The following is an 18,943-nucleotide window of genomic DNA, read 5'->3' on the forward strand; positions in this document are numbered from 1 at the left end:
CCCGACCAATCAAACTTTCCCTAGAATTTACAACCCATTAGGTAACCACCTAGGTGGAAGTCACGACCCTAGATCTTTTATCATTTGAAAAACAACTAAAACAAAAAATATTATTTTCTAGTTTTATAATTGCAATCAATAGTTTAAAGTAGAAGTAGAAATAACAAACAAGAATGTGGAAGTGTAATCTAAGGAATATCGTACAATTACACTAAATATATACCTAATCCCAATTCTAACTCTCTAAGGATTCGACCCCGACTCGCGTTGGGTATTATTATTATTTCGACCGCCTTACTACCTATATTTGTGGTGTGAGTTTGGGCGACATCAACCCCGAGCAGTGCTCGCACTAGGGAGGTTGATAGAGAAGGTTCCGGTGGCCTTGTCTTTCAACCGGCTTCAATCAAGAGTGCAGAATAGTATAGAAAGTGTGAGAGTGAGAGAATAACAGTAGTCAAGGTTTGTCTAGGGGAAACAGGGAAGTTGGTTTTATAGTAGCAAAATTAAACACACAAATAAGGAAAAATAGTCAATTAAAAAAAAAGGAAAGAATATATCCCATGCACACTAGAAATAGTAGAGGAAGTAAGAATTTCAAACCCTAGTTGGAATTGGATATAGGGCAAACATTCACAAGCCCCAATCACGACAGGATCAACAAAGATATGCCATAACCAAGAGAAATTTCCTTTTCCTAAGTGTATAAAGCCATAATCGCACCCAGATCCATAGGGTCAAAGCCAGATCTATGAGAATCGAACTTGCCATAAGTAGAATGGTATCGAAAGTTACCTTAACTGAGTGATAATAACAGAAAAGGTAAGTAGAATTTGCGTATGAACGCGTATAAGGAAGGCGATGTGAGATCTCTGGGCCTGCTAGGGCTTGAAGAGAGGGTGAGAGAATTTAGGGGAGGCGATCTCAGAGAAATGGTAGGGTTTCAGGCGGGTCTGGTTAATTAAAGAGACGGGGTGATCATGGGTCGTTGATCTTTAGAGATCAACGGCCATGATTAGAAATGAGCGGGATAGGTCATTTTAAATGGATTCAGACCGGGTTAAATGAAGGGGTCATTTCATTTGGGCTGTTGAAGGGTTAAATGGGATGGGCTAAGTGCCTTGGGCATGTGTTTTGTCTGAAATTAGCCCTATAGTGAGCTATAAATTAAATACACAAAATTCATTAAAAAATAAATTATAGAAAATGACTAATAAATAATAAAAATATTATTTATGCAGTGAAATGCTTGAAAATAATAGCTTAACATTATAAAAAATATGAAATGATATTTTGACATAAATAATATAATAAACATAATTATTTATGAAATATAGGCTATTATTGTAACTAGTGAAGATAAAATAGAGAAAATGCAAATATAATTAAGAAAAAATGAGATTAAATATTATAAAATGCATGTGGGTATAAAATGATAAATGTTGATGATTAAATCACCCTAAAAATAATTTAAAAGGATAATTAATAAATATTTACACAAATTAAATACAAGAAAATCAATTTTAAAGCTTTAACAATTATAGAAAATTATAGAAAATACTTATATGACCCTTGTAATAATACAAAATGATATTTTGAAAGTATTTAGAATACTTGGCTTCCACCATTCCTTTGTCACTCTTCTTTGCTTTGCTCCTTTTCATCAGCCCCTCCAGCGCCAAAACCTCTCCCAAACCTCGAGCTCTTCTTCTTCGAGTAACCAAAGATGCAGCCACTAAACAATACGTCACTGTCATTCGCCAAAGAACTCCTCTTGTCCCTATCAAACTAACTGTAGATCTTGGCCAAAGATTTTTATGGGTTGATTGCGAAAAGGGATACGTTAGTTCATCTGTAAAATCTGTTCTCTGTGATTCTACGCCATGTAATCTTTCTAGATCTGGCATGTGTTCTGGTAATTGTTCAGGTTCATCAATTCGTGAGCCAGGGTGCACTTGTTCTCACTTACCATATAACCATATCACACGTACTAACACTGGCTGTGAACTTAAAGATGATGTTATTTCTCTCCAATCTACTGATGGATCCACTTCTGGTCCAATTGTTTCATCTTCTAATTTAGTTTTTGATTGTGTCGTGGCGTTCTTACTTGAAGGTCTAGCTAAAGGAATTGAGGGTATAGCTGCACTTGGAAATGGCTTTGTTGGACTTCCTACACAATTAGCTACTGCTTTTAAAATACCCCGCAAATTTGCTCTTTGTTTGAGCTCTTCCACAAGTTCTTCTGGAGTTATATTTTCGGTCATGATCCTTATGTTTTTCTTCCAGCGATTGAACTTAAAAAAAGATGGACAAGGGCGTATAAAAATCAGTACGGTTGATCCTTATACTGTATTGGACACTACTAGAAATCCGCTAAAAATCGACCAAACAAATCGACCAAAGTTGGTCGGTTATGGCTAATTACCGACCAAAACGCGACTATTAGGGTATGGACGGTGTTTTGATGGTCGGAATGGCTTACCGACCAAAGTTGGTCGGAAATTACCGACCAACGTTGGTCGGTAGCTTAAAACGACCATCTGACAAGTTTAAGTACTTACCGACCAACTTTGGTCGGAAATATATTTTATTAATTTAATTTTACCTACCAAAGTTGGTCGGTTTAACTAAATTATATTTTTTTTATTAATTATTAAAATTAAAAAAATCGACCAACTTTGGTCGGTAATTGAAAAAATATATATATTTTTAAAATAATTAAAATTAAACATTACCGACCAACTATGGTCGGTAACCTCAATAGTGCAGACAAAATACCGACCAAAGTTGGTTGGTAATGTTGAATTCTGGGAATTCAATGTTCATTAACCGACCAACTTTGGTCGGTATTTTGGAATAATTGTTTTTATTAAAAACCGACCAACTTTGGTCAGTTTTTCTAGGTTTAATTTTGGCATAAAATGCTTGTTTTGGCAGCTAGACCACCTGCCAGCATACCAATACACCTAATAACAACAACAACACAACAACAACAACAACAACAACAACAACAACAACAACAACAACAACACAAAGTTGGTCGGTAGCTTAAAACGACCATCTGACAAGTTTAAGTACTTACCGACCAACTTTGGTCGGAAATATATTTTATTAATTTAATTTTACCTACCAAAGTTGGTCGGTTTAACTAAATTATATTTTTTTTATTAATTATTAAAATTAAAAAAATCGACCAACTTTGGTCGGTAATTGAAAAAAAATATATTTTTAAAATAATTATAATTAAACATTACCGACCAACTATGGTCGGTAACCTCAACAGTGCAGACAAAATACCGACCAAAGTTGGTCGGTAATGTTGAATTCTGGGAATTCAATGTTCATTAACCGACCAACTTTGGTCGGTATTTTGGAATAATTTTTTTTTTATTAAAAACCGACCAACTTTGGTCAGTTTTTCTAGGTTTAATTTTGGCATAAAATGCCTGTTTTGGCAGCTAGACCACCTGCCAGCATACCAATACACCTAATAACAACAACAACAACAACAACAACAACAACAATAACAACAACAACACAACAACAACAACCAAAACATTCAATAAATACTTTAAAACTAACAAATTAAAGTTCAATTGAACATAAAATTTCAAAACCAAGTTAAAACTAATTACAACTAGTTCAAAACTGGTTCTATTTGTCTAGTTCAAAGTATATAAAAGTCAAGGGGTGTTTTCTACAATATCATCATCACCGTCTGATGAACTTCCATTTACAAGACGGTATAGAGAACGGTCTTGTGGAGGACGGGAAGAACGATCACGGGAGGACGGGAGGAACGATCACGAGCAGGACGGGAGGAACGATCACGTGGAGGTCGACCCTCTAGAGATGACTCACGAGATCGGGGTAACGGAAAAGCTCCACTAGATAGGAGAGTTCTGATCTGAGCTTGCATGCCAAGGAATTGAGCATCTCTAAACCTTTATCTTTCCTTGGCCGCTTCTAGCTTGGATGTGAGCTTTGTCACTGTCTCCCGCATAGCGGAGAGGCTGTCACGACCCAAAATTTCCCACCGATGGGACCGTGATGGCGCCTAACATTTCACTTGCTAGGCAAGCCAACGTTAGAGAATTATTAAACCAATTCCTTATTTCCATTTAATAATTAAAATACTTAACTAAGATGAAATATAATAAGTGTGGAATATCATAAAAACTGTATTAATTACTACCACCCGGATCTGGAGTCACAATTCACGAGCATTCTAGAATTTACTATAAGTAATAGTCTGAAAGAAATACAACTGTCTGAATGAAAGAGACAGTAGAACATAAAAGATAGATGGGGACTTCAAGGTCTGTGTACGCCGACAGATCTACCTTGAGTCTGCGGATAGCGGACCAATAGTAAAATCTCGATCAACCCGAGCCGGTATCAAAATCTGCACAGAAAGTCCAGAGTGCAGTATCAGTACAACCGACCCCATGTACTGGCAAGTGTCGAGCCTAACCTCGACGAAGTAGTGACGAGGATAAGGCAAGGCACCTAAAAATCAACCTGTACAATTTAACAGTATATATACACATAACAGAAATGAAGAACTAAACAGGAAATGTCGGGAGGGGAACATACTGAGGGGAATACAAGATAAAGGACTATAACAGAATTATCACCGGAGCAGACAATATACCATGAATCTACAGAAATAGTGAATACAGTAAGAAAAAATGCACGGCATCACCCTTCGTGCTTTTACTCTCAATCTCACCATAAAATTAATAGAAACGGCACGACATCACCCTTCGTGCATTAACTCTCATATCATGATACGGCATCACCCTTCGTGTATTAACACTCACAATATGGCATGACATCACCCTTCGTGCATTAATACTCACAATATGGCACGGCATCACCCTTCGTGCATTAACACTCTCCCTTACCATAATGCAATGCATAAATAACAACAGGGAGATAGAATAACAAGTACAAACCTTACTTCAACATTTGGTTCCATAATATCAATCTCAACTTTGAAATAAAAACTCAATTATCACCAGAAAAATTCGTAAACATGATAAGAATGATAAATTGAACAACACTAGTATAACACGTAGCAATTTGGCATAGGAATGAGACAATATAAGAAAAACAGAGAAACATGGAAAACAGGTAAATTGGCGGCGCATAAGTACTCGTCACCTCACATATACGCCGCTCACATGAATGTCACTTAGCAAGTAATCTAAGGTTCCTAATTCCCTCAAGTCAGAGTTAGATACAACACATACCTCGCTCCGAAGGCCACTTAATTCCCAATCACAGCTTTTCCTTTGGAATTCACCTCAAAACCACTTGTATCTATTCAAAAATGACTCAATAATATCAAATACTGCTAAAGGAATCAATTATATTGCATAAATTAAATTTCCCAAATTTCCTCCAAAAAATCGAAAAATCGACCCCGGGCCTGCTTGGTCAAAACTTGAGGTTCGGACCAAAATTCTTTTACCCATTCACCCCCAAGCCCGAATATGTAATTAGTTTTGGAATCCGACCTCAAATTGAGGTCTAAATCCTCAAATTTCGAAATTCCTAAGTTCTACCCAAAAATCCTAATTTCACCATAAAAATTCTAGATTCTAGGTTGAAATCTTGTTATAAGATGTAAAAGATTGAAAGAAAAGAGTTAGGAATCACTTAACTATGATTTGGGGAAGATTTGGTCTTTGAAAAATTACCTTTTAAGGTTTAGGGTTTTGAAAATATAAAAATGGATGAAAAATCCCGTCTAAGTCCCTTTTACTCAGTTGCAGGTGTCGCAATTGCGACCTGAGCTTCGCAAGTGCGAAGCTTGCAAATGTGAAGGAACACTCGCAATTGCGATTCCCTTCACAGTCCCGCTGCATTCGCAAATGCGAGGAAAGTGTCGCATTTGCGACCATTGAATCTTCGCAAATGCGACAAAATGATGGTAAATGCGAAAGAAAACTCGCAATTGCGAGAACTGTTGGCCTAGGCTTTCTTCGCAATTGCGATATAAACCTCGCAATTGCGATACCTGCATGGTTCGCATTTGCGATGCCTGATCTCACAATTGCGAGATCAGAGGCCTGCAATAGGTTCAGTTATACCAGCAAAATTTTATAAGTTCAAAACATCCCGTGGCCTATCCGAAACTCACCCGAGCCCTCGGGGCTCTAAACCAAATATGCAGGCAAGTCTAAAAATATCATACGAACTTGCTCACGCAATCAAATTGCCAAAATAACACCTAGAACTATGAATTTAGTACCAAATCAAATGAAATTCTCAAAAAAACTTTAAAATTTTTATTTTCTCAACTGGACGTCTGAATCACGTCAAATCAACTCCGTTTCTCACCAAATTTCACAGACAAGTCTTAAATATCATAATGAACCTGTAACGGGCTCCGAAACCAAAATACGAACCCGATACTAACAATGCCAAATATCAATCAATTCTTAAAAAAAAATAATTTCTAAACTTTTAATTTTCATAAAAATATCATAACTCAAGCTAGGGACCTCCGAATTCAATTCCGGGCATAGGCCCAGGTCCCATAATTTGATACGGACCTACCGTGACCGTCAATGCACAGATCCGGGCCCATTTACCAAAAATATTGATCGAAGTTAACTAAAATTAACTTTTAAAGCAAATATTCTTATTTTTATTAGTTTTCAACATAAAAGCTTTTTGAAAACCTGCCCGGACTGTGCACGCAAATCGAGGAGGGTAAAAATGAGATTTTTACGGCTTAAGAGCGCAGATTCGAGTTCTGAAATATAAGATGACCTTTTGGGTCATCACATTCTCCACCTCTAAAACAACCGTTCGTCCTCGAACGAACATAAAAAAGTACTTGGGCTGGTGAAAAGGTGGGGATATCTACTTCGCATAAGGGACTCGGACTCCCAAGTAGCTGCCTCAATAGGCTGACCTCTCCACTGCACTCGAACTGAAGGGTAACTCTTTGATCTCAACTGGAAAACTTGCTGGGCTAGAATTGCCACCGGCTCCTCCTCGTAAGTCAAATCCTTATCCAACTGGACAGAGCTGAAATCTAACACACGGGACGGATCGCCGTGATACTTTCAAAGCATGGACACATGGAATACCGGATGAACATCTGCTAAACTAGGTGGCAACGCAAACCTGTAAGCCACCTCTCCCACTCTCTCTAGAATCTCAAAAGTTCGGATATACCTAGGGCTCAACTTGCCCTTCTTTCCGAACCTCATTACACCCTTCATGGGTGATACTCGTAGTAACACTCTCTCTCCGACCATGAATGCAACATCATGAACTCTACGGTCGGCATAACTTCTTTGCTTGGACTGAGCTGTGCGAAGTTGATCCTGTATAATCTTGACCTTGTCCAAGGCCTCCTGAACTAAATCTGTACCCAATAACCGAGCCTCCCCCGGCTCAAACCACCCAACTGGCGACCTACACCGTCTACCATATAATGCCTCATAGGGAGCCATCTGAATGCTCGAATGGTAGCTGTTATTGTAGGCAAACTTCGCTAACGGTAAACACTGATCCCAAGAACCTCCAAAGTCAATAACACAGGCACGGAGCATATCCTCCAAGATCTGAATAGTACGCTCGGACTGTCCGTCCGTCTGAGGATGGAATGTTGTGTTCAACTCAACCCGCGTACCTAACTCACGCTGCACTGCCCTCCAAAAGTGCGAGGCAAATTGCGTACCTCGATCAGAAATGATAGACACGGGCACACCGTGAAGACGGACGATCTCACGAATGTAAATCTTTGCCAACCGCTCCGAGGAATAGGTCACTGCCATAGGAATGAAATGCGCTGACTTAGTCAGCCTGTCCACAATAACCCAAACTGCATCGAACTTCCTCTGAGTTCGTGGGAGTCCAACAACAAAATCCATAGTGATACGCTCCCACTTCCACTTAGGAATATCTAACCTCTGAAGTAAACCACCAGGTCTCTGATGCTCACACTTTACCTGCTGGCAATTTAGGCACCGAGCTACATAGGCAACTGTGTACTTCTTCATTCTCCTCCACCAATAATGCTGCCTCAAGTCCCAATACATCTTGGTGTCGCCCGGATGAATAGAATACCGGGAACTGTGGGACTCCTCAAGGATCAACTCACGAAGTCCATCCACATTAGGCACACAAATATGACCCTGCATCCTCAAAAATCTGTCATTTCCAACAGTAACCTACTTGGCACCACCGTGCCGCAATGTGTCTCTAAGGATAAGTAAATGAGGATCGTCATCCTGCTGATCTCTGATGCGCTCAAACAAAGAAGACCGGGCTACTGTACAAGCTAGAACACGACTGGGCTCGGGAACATCTAACCTCACGAACTAGTTGGCCAAGGCCTAAACATCCGATGCAAGCGGTCTCTCACCAACTAGAATTTATGCAAGGCTACCCATACTGACTGACTTTCTACTCAAAGCATCGGCCACCACATTGGCCTTCCCGGGATGATACAATATGGTGATATCATAGTCTTTCAATAGCTCCAGCCACCTCTTCTGCCTCAAATTGAGTTCCTTCTGCTTGAACAAATACTTCAAGCTCCGATGATCAATGAATACCTCACATGGCATGCTGTAAAGATAGTGCCTCCAAATCTTCAGCGCATGAACAACGGCTGCCAGCTCTAGATCATGAACATGGTAATTCTTCTCGTGAACCTTCAACTGTCACGACACATATGCAATTACCTTGCCATCTTGCATTAATACTGCACCAAGACCAATACGAGATGCGTCACAATATACTGTATAAGATCCTGAACCTGTGGGTAACACCATTACCGGTGTCGTGGTCAAAGCTATCTTGAGCTTATGAAAGCTCACTTCACACTCGTCTGACCACCTGAACGGGGCACCCTTCTGGGTCAATCTGGTCAACAGGGCTGCTATGGATGAAAACCCCTCCACAAATCGACAGTACTAGCCCACCAAACCTAGGAAACTACGGATCTCTGTAGCTGATGTGGGTCTAGGCCAGTTCTGGACTGCCTTAATCTTCTTAGGATCCACCTGAATACCCTCTTCTGATACAACGTGACCCAAGAAAGCAACTGAACTCAACCAAAACTCGCATTTTGAGAACTTAGCATATAACTGGCTGTCTTTCAGAGTCTGAAGAACGATCCGAAGGTGCTGCTCATGCTCCTCTTGACTGTGGGAGTAGATCAAGATATCATCAATAAACACAACCACAAAGGAATCCAAGTAGGGTTTGAACACCTGGTTCATCAAATCAATGAATGCCGCTGGGGCATTTGTCAACCCAAATGACATCACTAGAAACTCATAATGCCCATACCGAGTCCGAAAAGCTATCTTAGGAATATCGGATGCCCTAATACTCAACTGATGGTAGCCAGATCTCAAATTAATCTTTGAAAACACCTTTGAACCCTGAAGCTGATCAAATAAATCATCAATCCTTGGCAATGGATATTTGTTCTTGATGGTGACTTTGTTCAACTGCGGATAATCTATACACATCCTCATCGATCCATCTTTCTTCTTCACAAACAACACAGATGCACCCCAGGGTGAGACACTAGGTCTAATGAAGCCCTTATCAAGCAAATCTTGCAACTGCTCCTTCAATTCTTTCAACTCGAGCGGGGACATGCGATATGGTGGAATGGAAATAGGCTGAGTGCCCGGAGCCAAATCAATGCAGAAATCAAAATCCCTGTCGGGTGGCATCCCCGGCAGGTCTGCAGGAAACACCTCTGGAAACTCACGAATAACCGGCACCGAATCTATGGAAGGAACCTCCGCTCTAGAATCATGGACATAAGCCAAATAAGCTAGACACCCCTTCTTGACCATATGTCGAGCCTTTACATAAGAGATAACCCTGCTGGCAGAATGGCCAAGATTCCCTCTCCACTCTAATCGAGGCAACCCCTGCAAGGCTAAGGTCACCGTCTTAGCGCAGCAATCTAATATAGCATGATAAGGTGATAGCCAATCCATACCCAGTATGACATCAAAATCAACCATGTCAAGAAGTAGAAGATCTATACGAGTCTCAAGACTCCCAATGGTGACCACACACGAACGATAAAGACGACCTACAACAATAGTATCTCCCACTGGTGCGGACACACACACAAGAGCACTCAAAGAATCACGGGGCACAACCAAATAGGAAGCAAAATAGGATGACACGTAATAGTAAGTAGATCCCGGATCAAATAGAACTGAAGCATCTCTACTGCAAACTGAAACAGTACCTATGATAACAGCGTCAGATGACTCAGCCTCAGGTCTGGCTGGGAAAGCATAACACCGGGGCTGGGCCCCACCACCCTAAACTATGTCCCTAGGATGGCCTCTAACTGGCTGGTCTCCACCTCTAACGGCCTGACCTCTACCTCTAACATTCCAGCCTCTACCTCTGGCTGCCTGACCCCTGCCTCTGGCTGGCTAAGCAGGTGGTGCAGAAACTGGTGCCGGAACCATGGCACGAGAACTCAGATGTTGTGAGCTACCCGTCGCTCGAGGGCAAAATCTAGAAATGTATCTCGGATCACCACAAGTATAACATAACCTCGGTTGTGGTGACTGCTAACCCTGAAACTGACCCTGTCGACCCGAATAACCACCCTGATAACTCTAGAGTGGAGGTGCACTAATAGGAGCTGGTGGTGCACTGTAGGCTAGCTGGTCAGAATAATTCATCTGAGGGACACGACCACCTGAGTCACTGTGGGAAGCGCTAAATGAAATGGCCTGGGAGGATGGCCTATACCAAAAGTACTCCTGCCTCTAGATGAGGCACTGCTGAACTCACCGGAATGACGAGGTCTCTTGTCAGACCCCTGACCTCCCTCAGTAAGAACCATTTCGACTCGTCTGGCGACATTAGCAGCCGCCTGAAAATAAATCTCACTCCCTGTCTCCTTAGCCATCAGCAATCTGATAGGCTGAGCAAGTCCATCGATAAACCTCCTCACCCTCTCTCTTTCAGTGGGAAGCAGAAGAATGGAATGACGGGCCAAATCCACAAAACGGGTCTCATACTGAGTAACAGTCATACTGCCTTTCTGGAGACGCTCAAACTGACGGCGACGCTCCTCTCTCAATATGATAGGCAGAAACTTCTCTATGAAGAGCTGAGAGAACTGGTCCCAAGTAAGAGCAGGCGACCAGCTAGTCTGGTCAACAAGTAATCTCTCTACCATTTCTTGGCGGAACCAGTCATTTGAAATGCAGCAAAATCGACCCCATTGGTCTCCACTAAACCCATCCTCCAGCCTGAGAGACTGCTGGTGCCATGGAAAATGCGCCAGTCTGGGCCACACTCTCCATAAGGCCCACCAAACGGACCAAAGCATCTTGAAGTACTGGGGTGGCAATGAACCCCTTCGGAACTTGAGCTGGTCCTGTAGGAACAGTCTGGGCTGGAACCTATTCATCAAGCTCTATCTGAGGCTCCACTGTTGGGGCTGCTGCTCGGGCCCTAGGCTGAGCCCTGCCCCTACCTCGGCCTCTAGCACAGCCTCTGCCTCGACCTCTGCCGCGTAGAAGCAGCCACTGGAGGCTCTGGCTGCTGCTCAGTTGAGGAAGCGGTACGTGTTCTCGCCATCTGCGAGAGAATAAGAGTAGAAGAGTTCAATAAGTATTGAGAAAGCAAAATCACACGACAGAGAAGAATAGAAGTGAAACTTATTCCTAAACTTCATAGCCTCTGGAAAATAAGCACAGACGTCTCCGTACCGATCCTCCAGACTCTACTAAGCTTGCTCCGTGAATCGTGAGACCTAGGCAACCTAGTGCTCTGATACCAACTTTTCACGACACCGAAATTTTCCACCGACGGGACCGTGATGGCGCCTAATATTTCACTTGCTAGGCAAGCCAACGTTAGAGAATTATTAAACTAATTCTTTATTTCCATTCAATAATTAACAATACTTAACTAAGATAAAATATAATAAGTGCGGAATATCATAAAAACCGTATTAATTACTACCAGCCAGATCTGGAGTCACAATTCTCGAGCATTCTAGAATTTACTATAAGTAATAGTCTGAAAGAAATACAATTGTCTGAATGAAAGAAACAGTAGAACAGAAAAGATAGACGGGGACTTCAAGGTCTATGTATGCCGACAGATCTAACTTGAGTCTCCAAACAGCGGACCAATAGTAAAATCTCGATCAACCCGAGTCGGTATCAAAATTTGCACAGAAAGTGCAGAGTGCAGTATCAGTACAACCGACACCATGTACTGGTAAGTGTCGAGCCTAACCTCGACGAAGTAGTGACGAGGCTAAGGCAAGGCACCTACAAATCAACCTGTACAATTTAACTGTGTATATGCAAATAAAAGGAATGAAGAACTAAACAGGAAATGTCGGAAGGGGAACATACTAAGGGAAATACAAGATAAAGGACTACAATAGAATGATCACCGGAGTAGACAATATACCATGAATCAACAGGAATAGTGAATACAGTAAGGAAAAATGCACGGCATCACCCTTCGTGCTTTACTCTCAATCTCACCATAAAATTAATAGAAATGGCACGGCATCACCCTTCGTGCATTAACTCTCATATCATGGCACGACATCACCCTTCGTGCATTAACACTCACAATATGGCACGACATCACCCTTTATGCATTAACACTCACAATATGGCACCGCATCACCCTTCATGCATTAACAATCACAATATGACACGACATCACCCTTCGTACATTAACACTTACAATATGGCACGGCATCACCTTTCGTATATTAACACTCTCCCTTACTATAATGCAATGCATAAATATCAACAGGGAGATAGAATAACAAGTACAAACCTTACTTCAACATTTAGTTCCATAACATCAATCTCAACCTTGAAATAAAAACTCAATTATCACCAGAAAATCCGTAAACATGATAAGAACGACTCAATAATATAGCAATTAGGCATAGGAATGAGACAATATAAGAAAAACTGAGAAACATGGAAAACAAGTAAATTGGTGGCACATAATTACTCGTCACCTCACATATACGCCACTCACATAAATTTAAATTAGCAAGTAATCTAAGGTTTCTAATTCCCTCTAGTCAGGGTTAGACACAACACTTACCTCGCTCCGAAGGCCACTTAATTCTCAATCACAGCCTTTTCTTTGGAATTCACCTCCAAACCACTCGTATCTATTTAAAAATGAATCAATAATATCAAATACTGCTAAAGGAATCAATTATATTGCATAAATTAAATTTCCCAAATTTTCCTCCAAAAAGTCAAAAAATCGACCCCGGACCTGCTTGGTCAAAACTTGAGGTTCGGACCAAAATCCTTTTACCCATTCACCCCCGATCCCGAATATGTAATTAGTTTTGGAATCAGTCCTCAAATTGAGGTCTAAATCCTCAAATTTCAAAATTCCTAAGTTCTACCCAAAAATTCTAATTTCACCAAAAAAGATTCTAGATTCTAGGTTGAAATCTTGTTATAAGATGTAAAAGATTGAGAGAAAAGAGTTAGGAATCACTTACCTATGATTTGGGGAAGATTTGGTCTTTGAACTTTCTATGCGATCAAATCGCCAAAATAATACCTAGAACTACGAATTTAATACCAAATCAAATCAAATTCTCAAGAACACTTTAAAATTTCTATTTTTTCAACTGGACGTCCGAATCACGTCAAATCAACTTCGTTTCTCACCAAATTTCATAGACAAGTCTTAAATATCATAATGAACTTGTACCGGGCTCCGGAACCAAAATACGAACCCGATACTAACAATGCCAAATATCAATCAATTCTTAAAAACAAATAGTTTCCAAACTTTTAATTTTCATCAAAAATTCATAACTCAAGCTAGGGACCTCCGAATTCAATTCCAGGCATACGCCCAGGTCCCATAATTCGATACGGACCTACCGGGACCGTCAAAGCACGGATCTGGGCCCGTTTACCAAAATATTGACCGAAGTCAACTAAAATCAACTTTTATGATGATGCCGGGGAGACCTCTAGCAGGTCTGGTAATGATAACAACAATGATCCATTCAAACTCGAACTCATGAGATTCATAAGGGAGATGAACGAGTAGATGGATCAGAACATGAAGGAATTTTACGCCCGGATGGATCAGATTCCGGGAGCACCACTAGTTTTGAAGGGTCCAGATTAAAAAAGAAACATGATTCTCGAGGACCGTCGGTCTTCTTTGAAAGAGAAATATCAAAGGATGAGTCAGAAACCCTCACGAAGGGGTCCTCGACGTGATATTCACTTTTACCCGAGCATTCAAAGAAGACCGACGGTCCCAGGTAGAAAAATCAAAGATGCACGATTCTCGAAGCCAATCAGATCTGATCCTAGGCATAGGGATCATAACCTATGGTGCGAATAACATGGGACTCACAAACACAGACGGGGAACTACCGGCATCTATGCAAGGAGGTGGCAACGCTGTTGAAAAATGGCCATCTCAGGGAGTTCCTGAGCGACTGAGCCAAGAGCAATTATGGCTGCAGCCGAGAAAATGTGGGACCCTTGAAGATTGGAGAAGACCCTCCTCAGTTGAATATTAATATTATTTTAAGAGGAAATGAAATCAATGGCGTAACCTTCTCGGCGTCCAAGTAGAAAAAGATATCGGTGACCCACAACAAGAGACTCTAGGAAGTCGCCGAAGACGATATCACCTTCACCGAGAAAGACACCAACGGACTTCTGCTGCCGCATAATGACACCCTGGTAATCTCTCTTAATTTCCTAGATTTCAAGATTAAGCATATTTTTGTTGACCCAGGAAGCTCAGCCAACATCATTCAATGGAGAGTGCTGGATCAAGCCAAGTTAATCGGAAGTATCATTCTGGCAAAAAAGCTCCTCGCTGGGTTTAACCTGGCAAGTGTGACAACCCGAAGAGAGATCCTGCTGCCCACGAATGCCTAAGGGATAACAAAGACCAACTTATTTGAAGTAGTGGACGGTGACATGGGCTACAACACAATTCTCGGTAGGCCATGGTTACATGATATAAAGGTCGTACCATCAACGTATCACCAACTGTCAACCCATAGGGAATCAAGCAGATAAGGGGAGATCAGTCGGCAGCAAGAGAAATGAGTGCGGTATAAATTTCTAGCAGTAAAGAGAAGGAGCCCAGCCAATAGTAATTACAGGAACTGCAACCCTGTTCCCGTGCCGAGTAAAGATGACAAAGGCGAGGAGTTGTCAGAATCCCACCAGGTACCATGGTACTTTCAGGTACCGGAAGAGACAGACGCAACCAAATCCATGGCAGAAGAACTCGAGCAAGTGGCTTTGATCGAAGAATTCTTGGAGAGAAAGTTTCATTTGGGAAAAAGACTCAATCCCTAACTCAGGTCGGGATTCATTAATTTTCTTAAAGCTAACACTGATTGTTTTGCATGGTCGCACTTGGATATGACAGGTATTGTCACGCCTCTACCACGGGGAGCGCGACCGGCGCTCAACCAGGATAACCCTGTCGAGAAAAACTGCTAGATTTCCTTCTACCCAAACTCACCCACGAATAACGAGAAGATATATTTTCATTAATTAGACAATAAGGAGAAGGCAAACATTCTTATTTTTATTAGTTTTCAACATAAAAGTTTCCAGAAACCTACCCGGACTGCGCACGCAGTTCGAGGAAGGTAAAAATGAGATTTTTACGGCTTAAGAGCGCAAATTCGAGTTCTAAAACATAAGATGACCTTTTGGGTCATCTCAGAGGCTCTCCCTATTAAGTTGCTCTCCTTGCGAGGAAGTCCCTATTCCTCGCATTCCACACTTATAGCGATGGAAGGTTTTAGTAGGAAGCTCGTATACCTTCCCCCATTTTGGACTGCCAACAGACTCCAACCATATTCTTTTAGCATCCTCGTCCGAAAGTTGGGTTGGCTCACCCGATTCACCAGCTGGATGACTACGGATGAATTCCTCCATGTTACTTTGGTAGCGACCCTATATTATTTTAAATTAAATCAGTATTTCAAACTTTTTATAAAAGTAAATTATAATACTTAAAAAAAATTGAAAGCTTACAATATGCGTCTCTTAAATAGCTCATCATGACTCATTGGACGCCCATACTTCTTTTTCTGAAAACAAATTAATTTAGTTAATAAACAAAATAGATACACTTAGAAAAGTAAAATAATTTAAGTAATTACGTACCAATCTTATTTTTATTGTCCCTAGGCTGATCGCACCTCCAGTGTGCAAGGAGCCTCCCTTCTCGGATGCGTGAGCTTTCTTTCCTTTTTCGCTCCTCTCTAAGAACTCCACGGTAAGTCATTGCCTTTGCAAATCATTCCACAAATTCTCAAGTAACCAGCCAGACCTTTTGTTCTTCTTTCTAGCATCCGAGAAAGCATCCGTAATGGATAAGGAGCATAATACACTTGCCTAACGTTATATGCAATTATGAAAGGATCTTAGCGATCATACTCCCTCGTATGATTAACCTCAATTATTTGTATTGGTGGTGTACTCTTGTACCTCTTGTTGGATTTGGGTCAAACCACTTGCATCTAAAGAGTATCAATTTTTTATATGGCCAACCTATATATTCTAGTTGTAATATTTCTTTGACCACACCATAATAATCAATATCTCCAACTTGGTTGCCATCACCACGTTGAACCCACACCCCGCTGTTGTTGCTATTTTTATTTTTAGAGCAATCCTCTGTATGAAACTTATAACCATTCACTACGTACTTAGACATTGTTGTGACCTGAAGCCCAGGTCCCCAAGATATATCTTTCAAAAATTGATTTACACTATTATTTGGATTATTTACCTACATAGTGTTAAAAACATTCATAAGTTAGCACAACTTATGAATCAGTTTTTATACATTCACTACGTGTGTGTGTGTGTGTGTGTGTGTGTGTATATATATATATATATATATATATATATATATATACATACACACACACACACTTACAAACTGTTTGAACCACGTATCAAATCTCGATATACAGCATCATGGCCAAATTGACCCACGAAGTGACTGTGACACATCAAATATTTTTAGTAGTTGCATCAATATGTAGTCACAGTAAATTTTACATTTTGATAACTAATAAATCAATACTTACTTGAGAAATGGTACAACTTCGGGACAATTTAACAACACATGAAGTATAGCTGACTTGTACTCCATATCACTCAAGCTTCTCTTTCTAACATCCTTAGAACATCGGCTTGGTTGATTGAATATGGATATTGGTGGATATAATGGATCATTCACACATTCGACCGTGTGCCTATTGGGCCTATTCCTAGAACATGGCACGTTACTCTCAAAATATAAGAACAAAAATGTGCAGTTTCCATCCGCACACAGACCTAACCGAATGTTCTTTGGTTCACTAGCAAAATATGGATATGTCCTATCAAAGTGCTTCCAAGATTCTCCATTTGAAGGATGACACATAATACCAGGTGGTCTTCTATTTGCAAATTACCATCTCATATGAGGAGCAGAACTCATCGACGCATATAACCTCTTTAGCCTAGGTATAAGAGGTAAATAATACATCGCCTTGACAGCGACCATATTCCCGCTGGAAAGCCTCTTGAAACGAGGCTTTTCGCAAAATTTACAACTGTCTAAAGTTGCATCATCTTTATAATATAACATGAAACCATCTTCACAACAATCAATTCTCATTGACGAAAGTCCTAACTTAGAAACCAATCTCTTTGCCTTATAGAAATCACCAGGTAAGTTGATATTAGGGTCAACTAGTTCACTCATAAGGTCAATGAAAGAGTCCATGGCTGCTTGAGAAATATTCCAATCAGATTTGATACTTAGTAATCTAACTGCAACAGGCAGCTCAGAGTGCGGACTTCCTTCACGTAGTGGACGACTAGCTTCCTCTAACTGTTCATAAAAACGTTTTGCGTCATCATTAGGAGTTTGTTCACCATATTCATTGGGCTCACCCCCGAAGTGCATCCCAAAAGCATTCGCAACCATATCCTGAATTCTAGAATCAAGATTTGTATTCTCGACCGACCTACTACTTTCACCAATAACCATGTTATGAAATATCCCACGGCTACCATCGATCTCTCCATGATTAGTCCACATAAAGTAATTCTCTATAAACCCCTTCCTATAAAGATGAAGCTTAACTTCCTCCGGTTTTTTAAACTTCATACAATCGCACCTGACACAAGGGCACCTAATTACTCCTTCACTTTGGTATGGTGGAAGAGACATTGCATGTCTAATAAAGTCATCAACCACTTCTACAAAATCCTCCCACAATTCCCGCTGATTAGGATAATTCATATTATACATCCAAGTACGATGTTCTATCTATACAAATAAAACAAGAACAAATTAATTTATTCTACAATTATAAATTAATTATATCTTTTTTAGTTAATTCAAGATAATTATCTTTTCCTAATTACACCAATTTATATCCTAAAAATTCAATTCATATCCTAAAAGTTTCAATTCATATCCTAAAAGTTCAATTCATATCCTAAAAGTTCAATTCACAAGAACAAATCCTAAAAGCTAAAATTTCAGTTCATATCCTACGAGTTTAAACATAAACTAACTAAACTAAAGAAATTCAACCCATACCCTAAAATTTCGATTCACAAGATTAATTTATTCTACAATTATAAATTAATTATATCTGTTTTAGTTAATTCAAGATAGTTATTTTTTTCTAATTACACCAATTTATATCCTAAAAGTTTAATTCATATCCAAAAGGTCCAATTCATATCCTAAAAGTTCAATTCATATCCTAAAAGTTCAATTCACAAGAACAAATCCTAAAAACTAAAATTTCAATTCATATCCTACGAGTTTAAACATAAACTAACTAAAATAAAGAAATTCAACCCATACCCTAAACTAAACTAATTCATAAATAATTTATTCTATA

At 40.2% G+C, this 18,943-nt stretch overlaps 1 protein-coding gene across 1 annotated transcript; it reads left to right on the forward strand.

Moving 5' to 3' along the window:
• Positions 1-932: 932 nt before the first annotated feature.
• On the forward strand, positions 933-2,424 carry LOC107801370 (putative aspartic proteinase GIP2). The gene is made up of 2 exons (XM_075230075.1): positions 933-956; positions 1,603-2,424. The coding sequence occupies exons 1-2, from the start codon at positions 933-935 to the stop codon at positions 2,422-2,424; spliced, it is 846 nt and encodes a 281-aa protein (XP_075086176.1).
• Positions 2,425-18,943: the final 16,519 nt, after the last annotated feature.

Source organism: Nicotiana tabacum, chromosome 14 (assembly GCF_000715075.1).
Source record: "Nicotiana tabacum cultivar K326 chromosome 14, ASM71507v2, whole genome shotgun sequence".
Lineage (NCBI taxonomy): Eukaryota > Viridiplantae > Streptophyta > Magnoliopsida > Solanales > Solanaceae > Nicotiana > Nicotiana tabacum.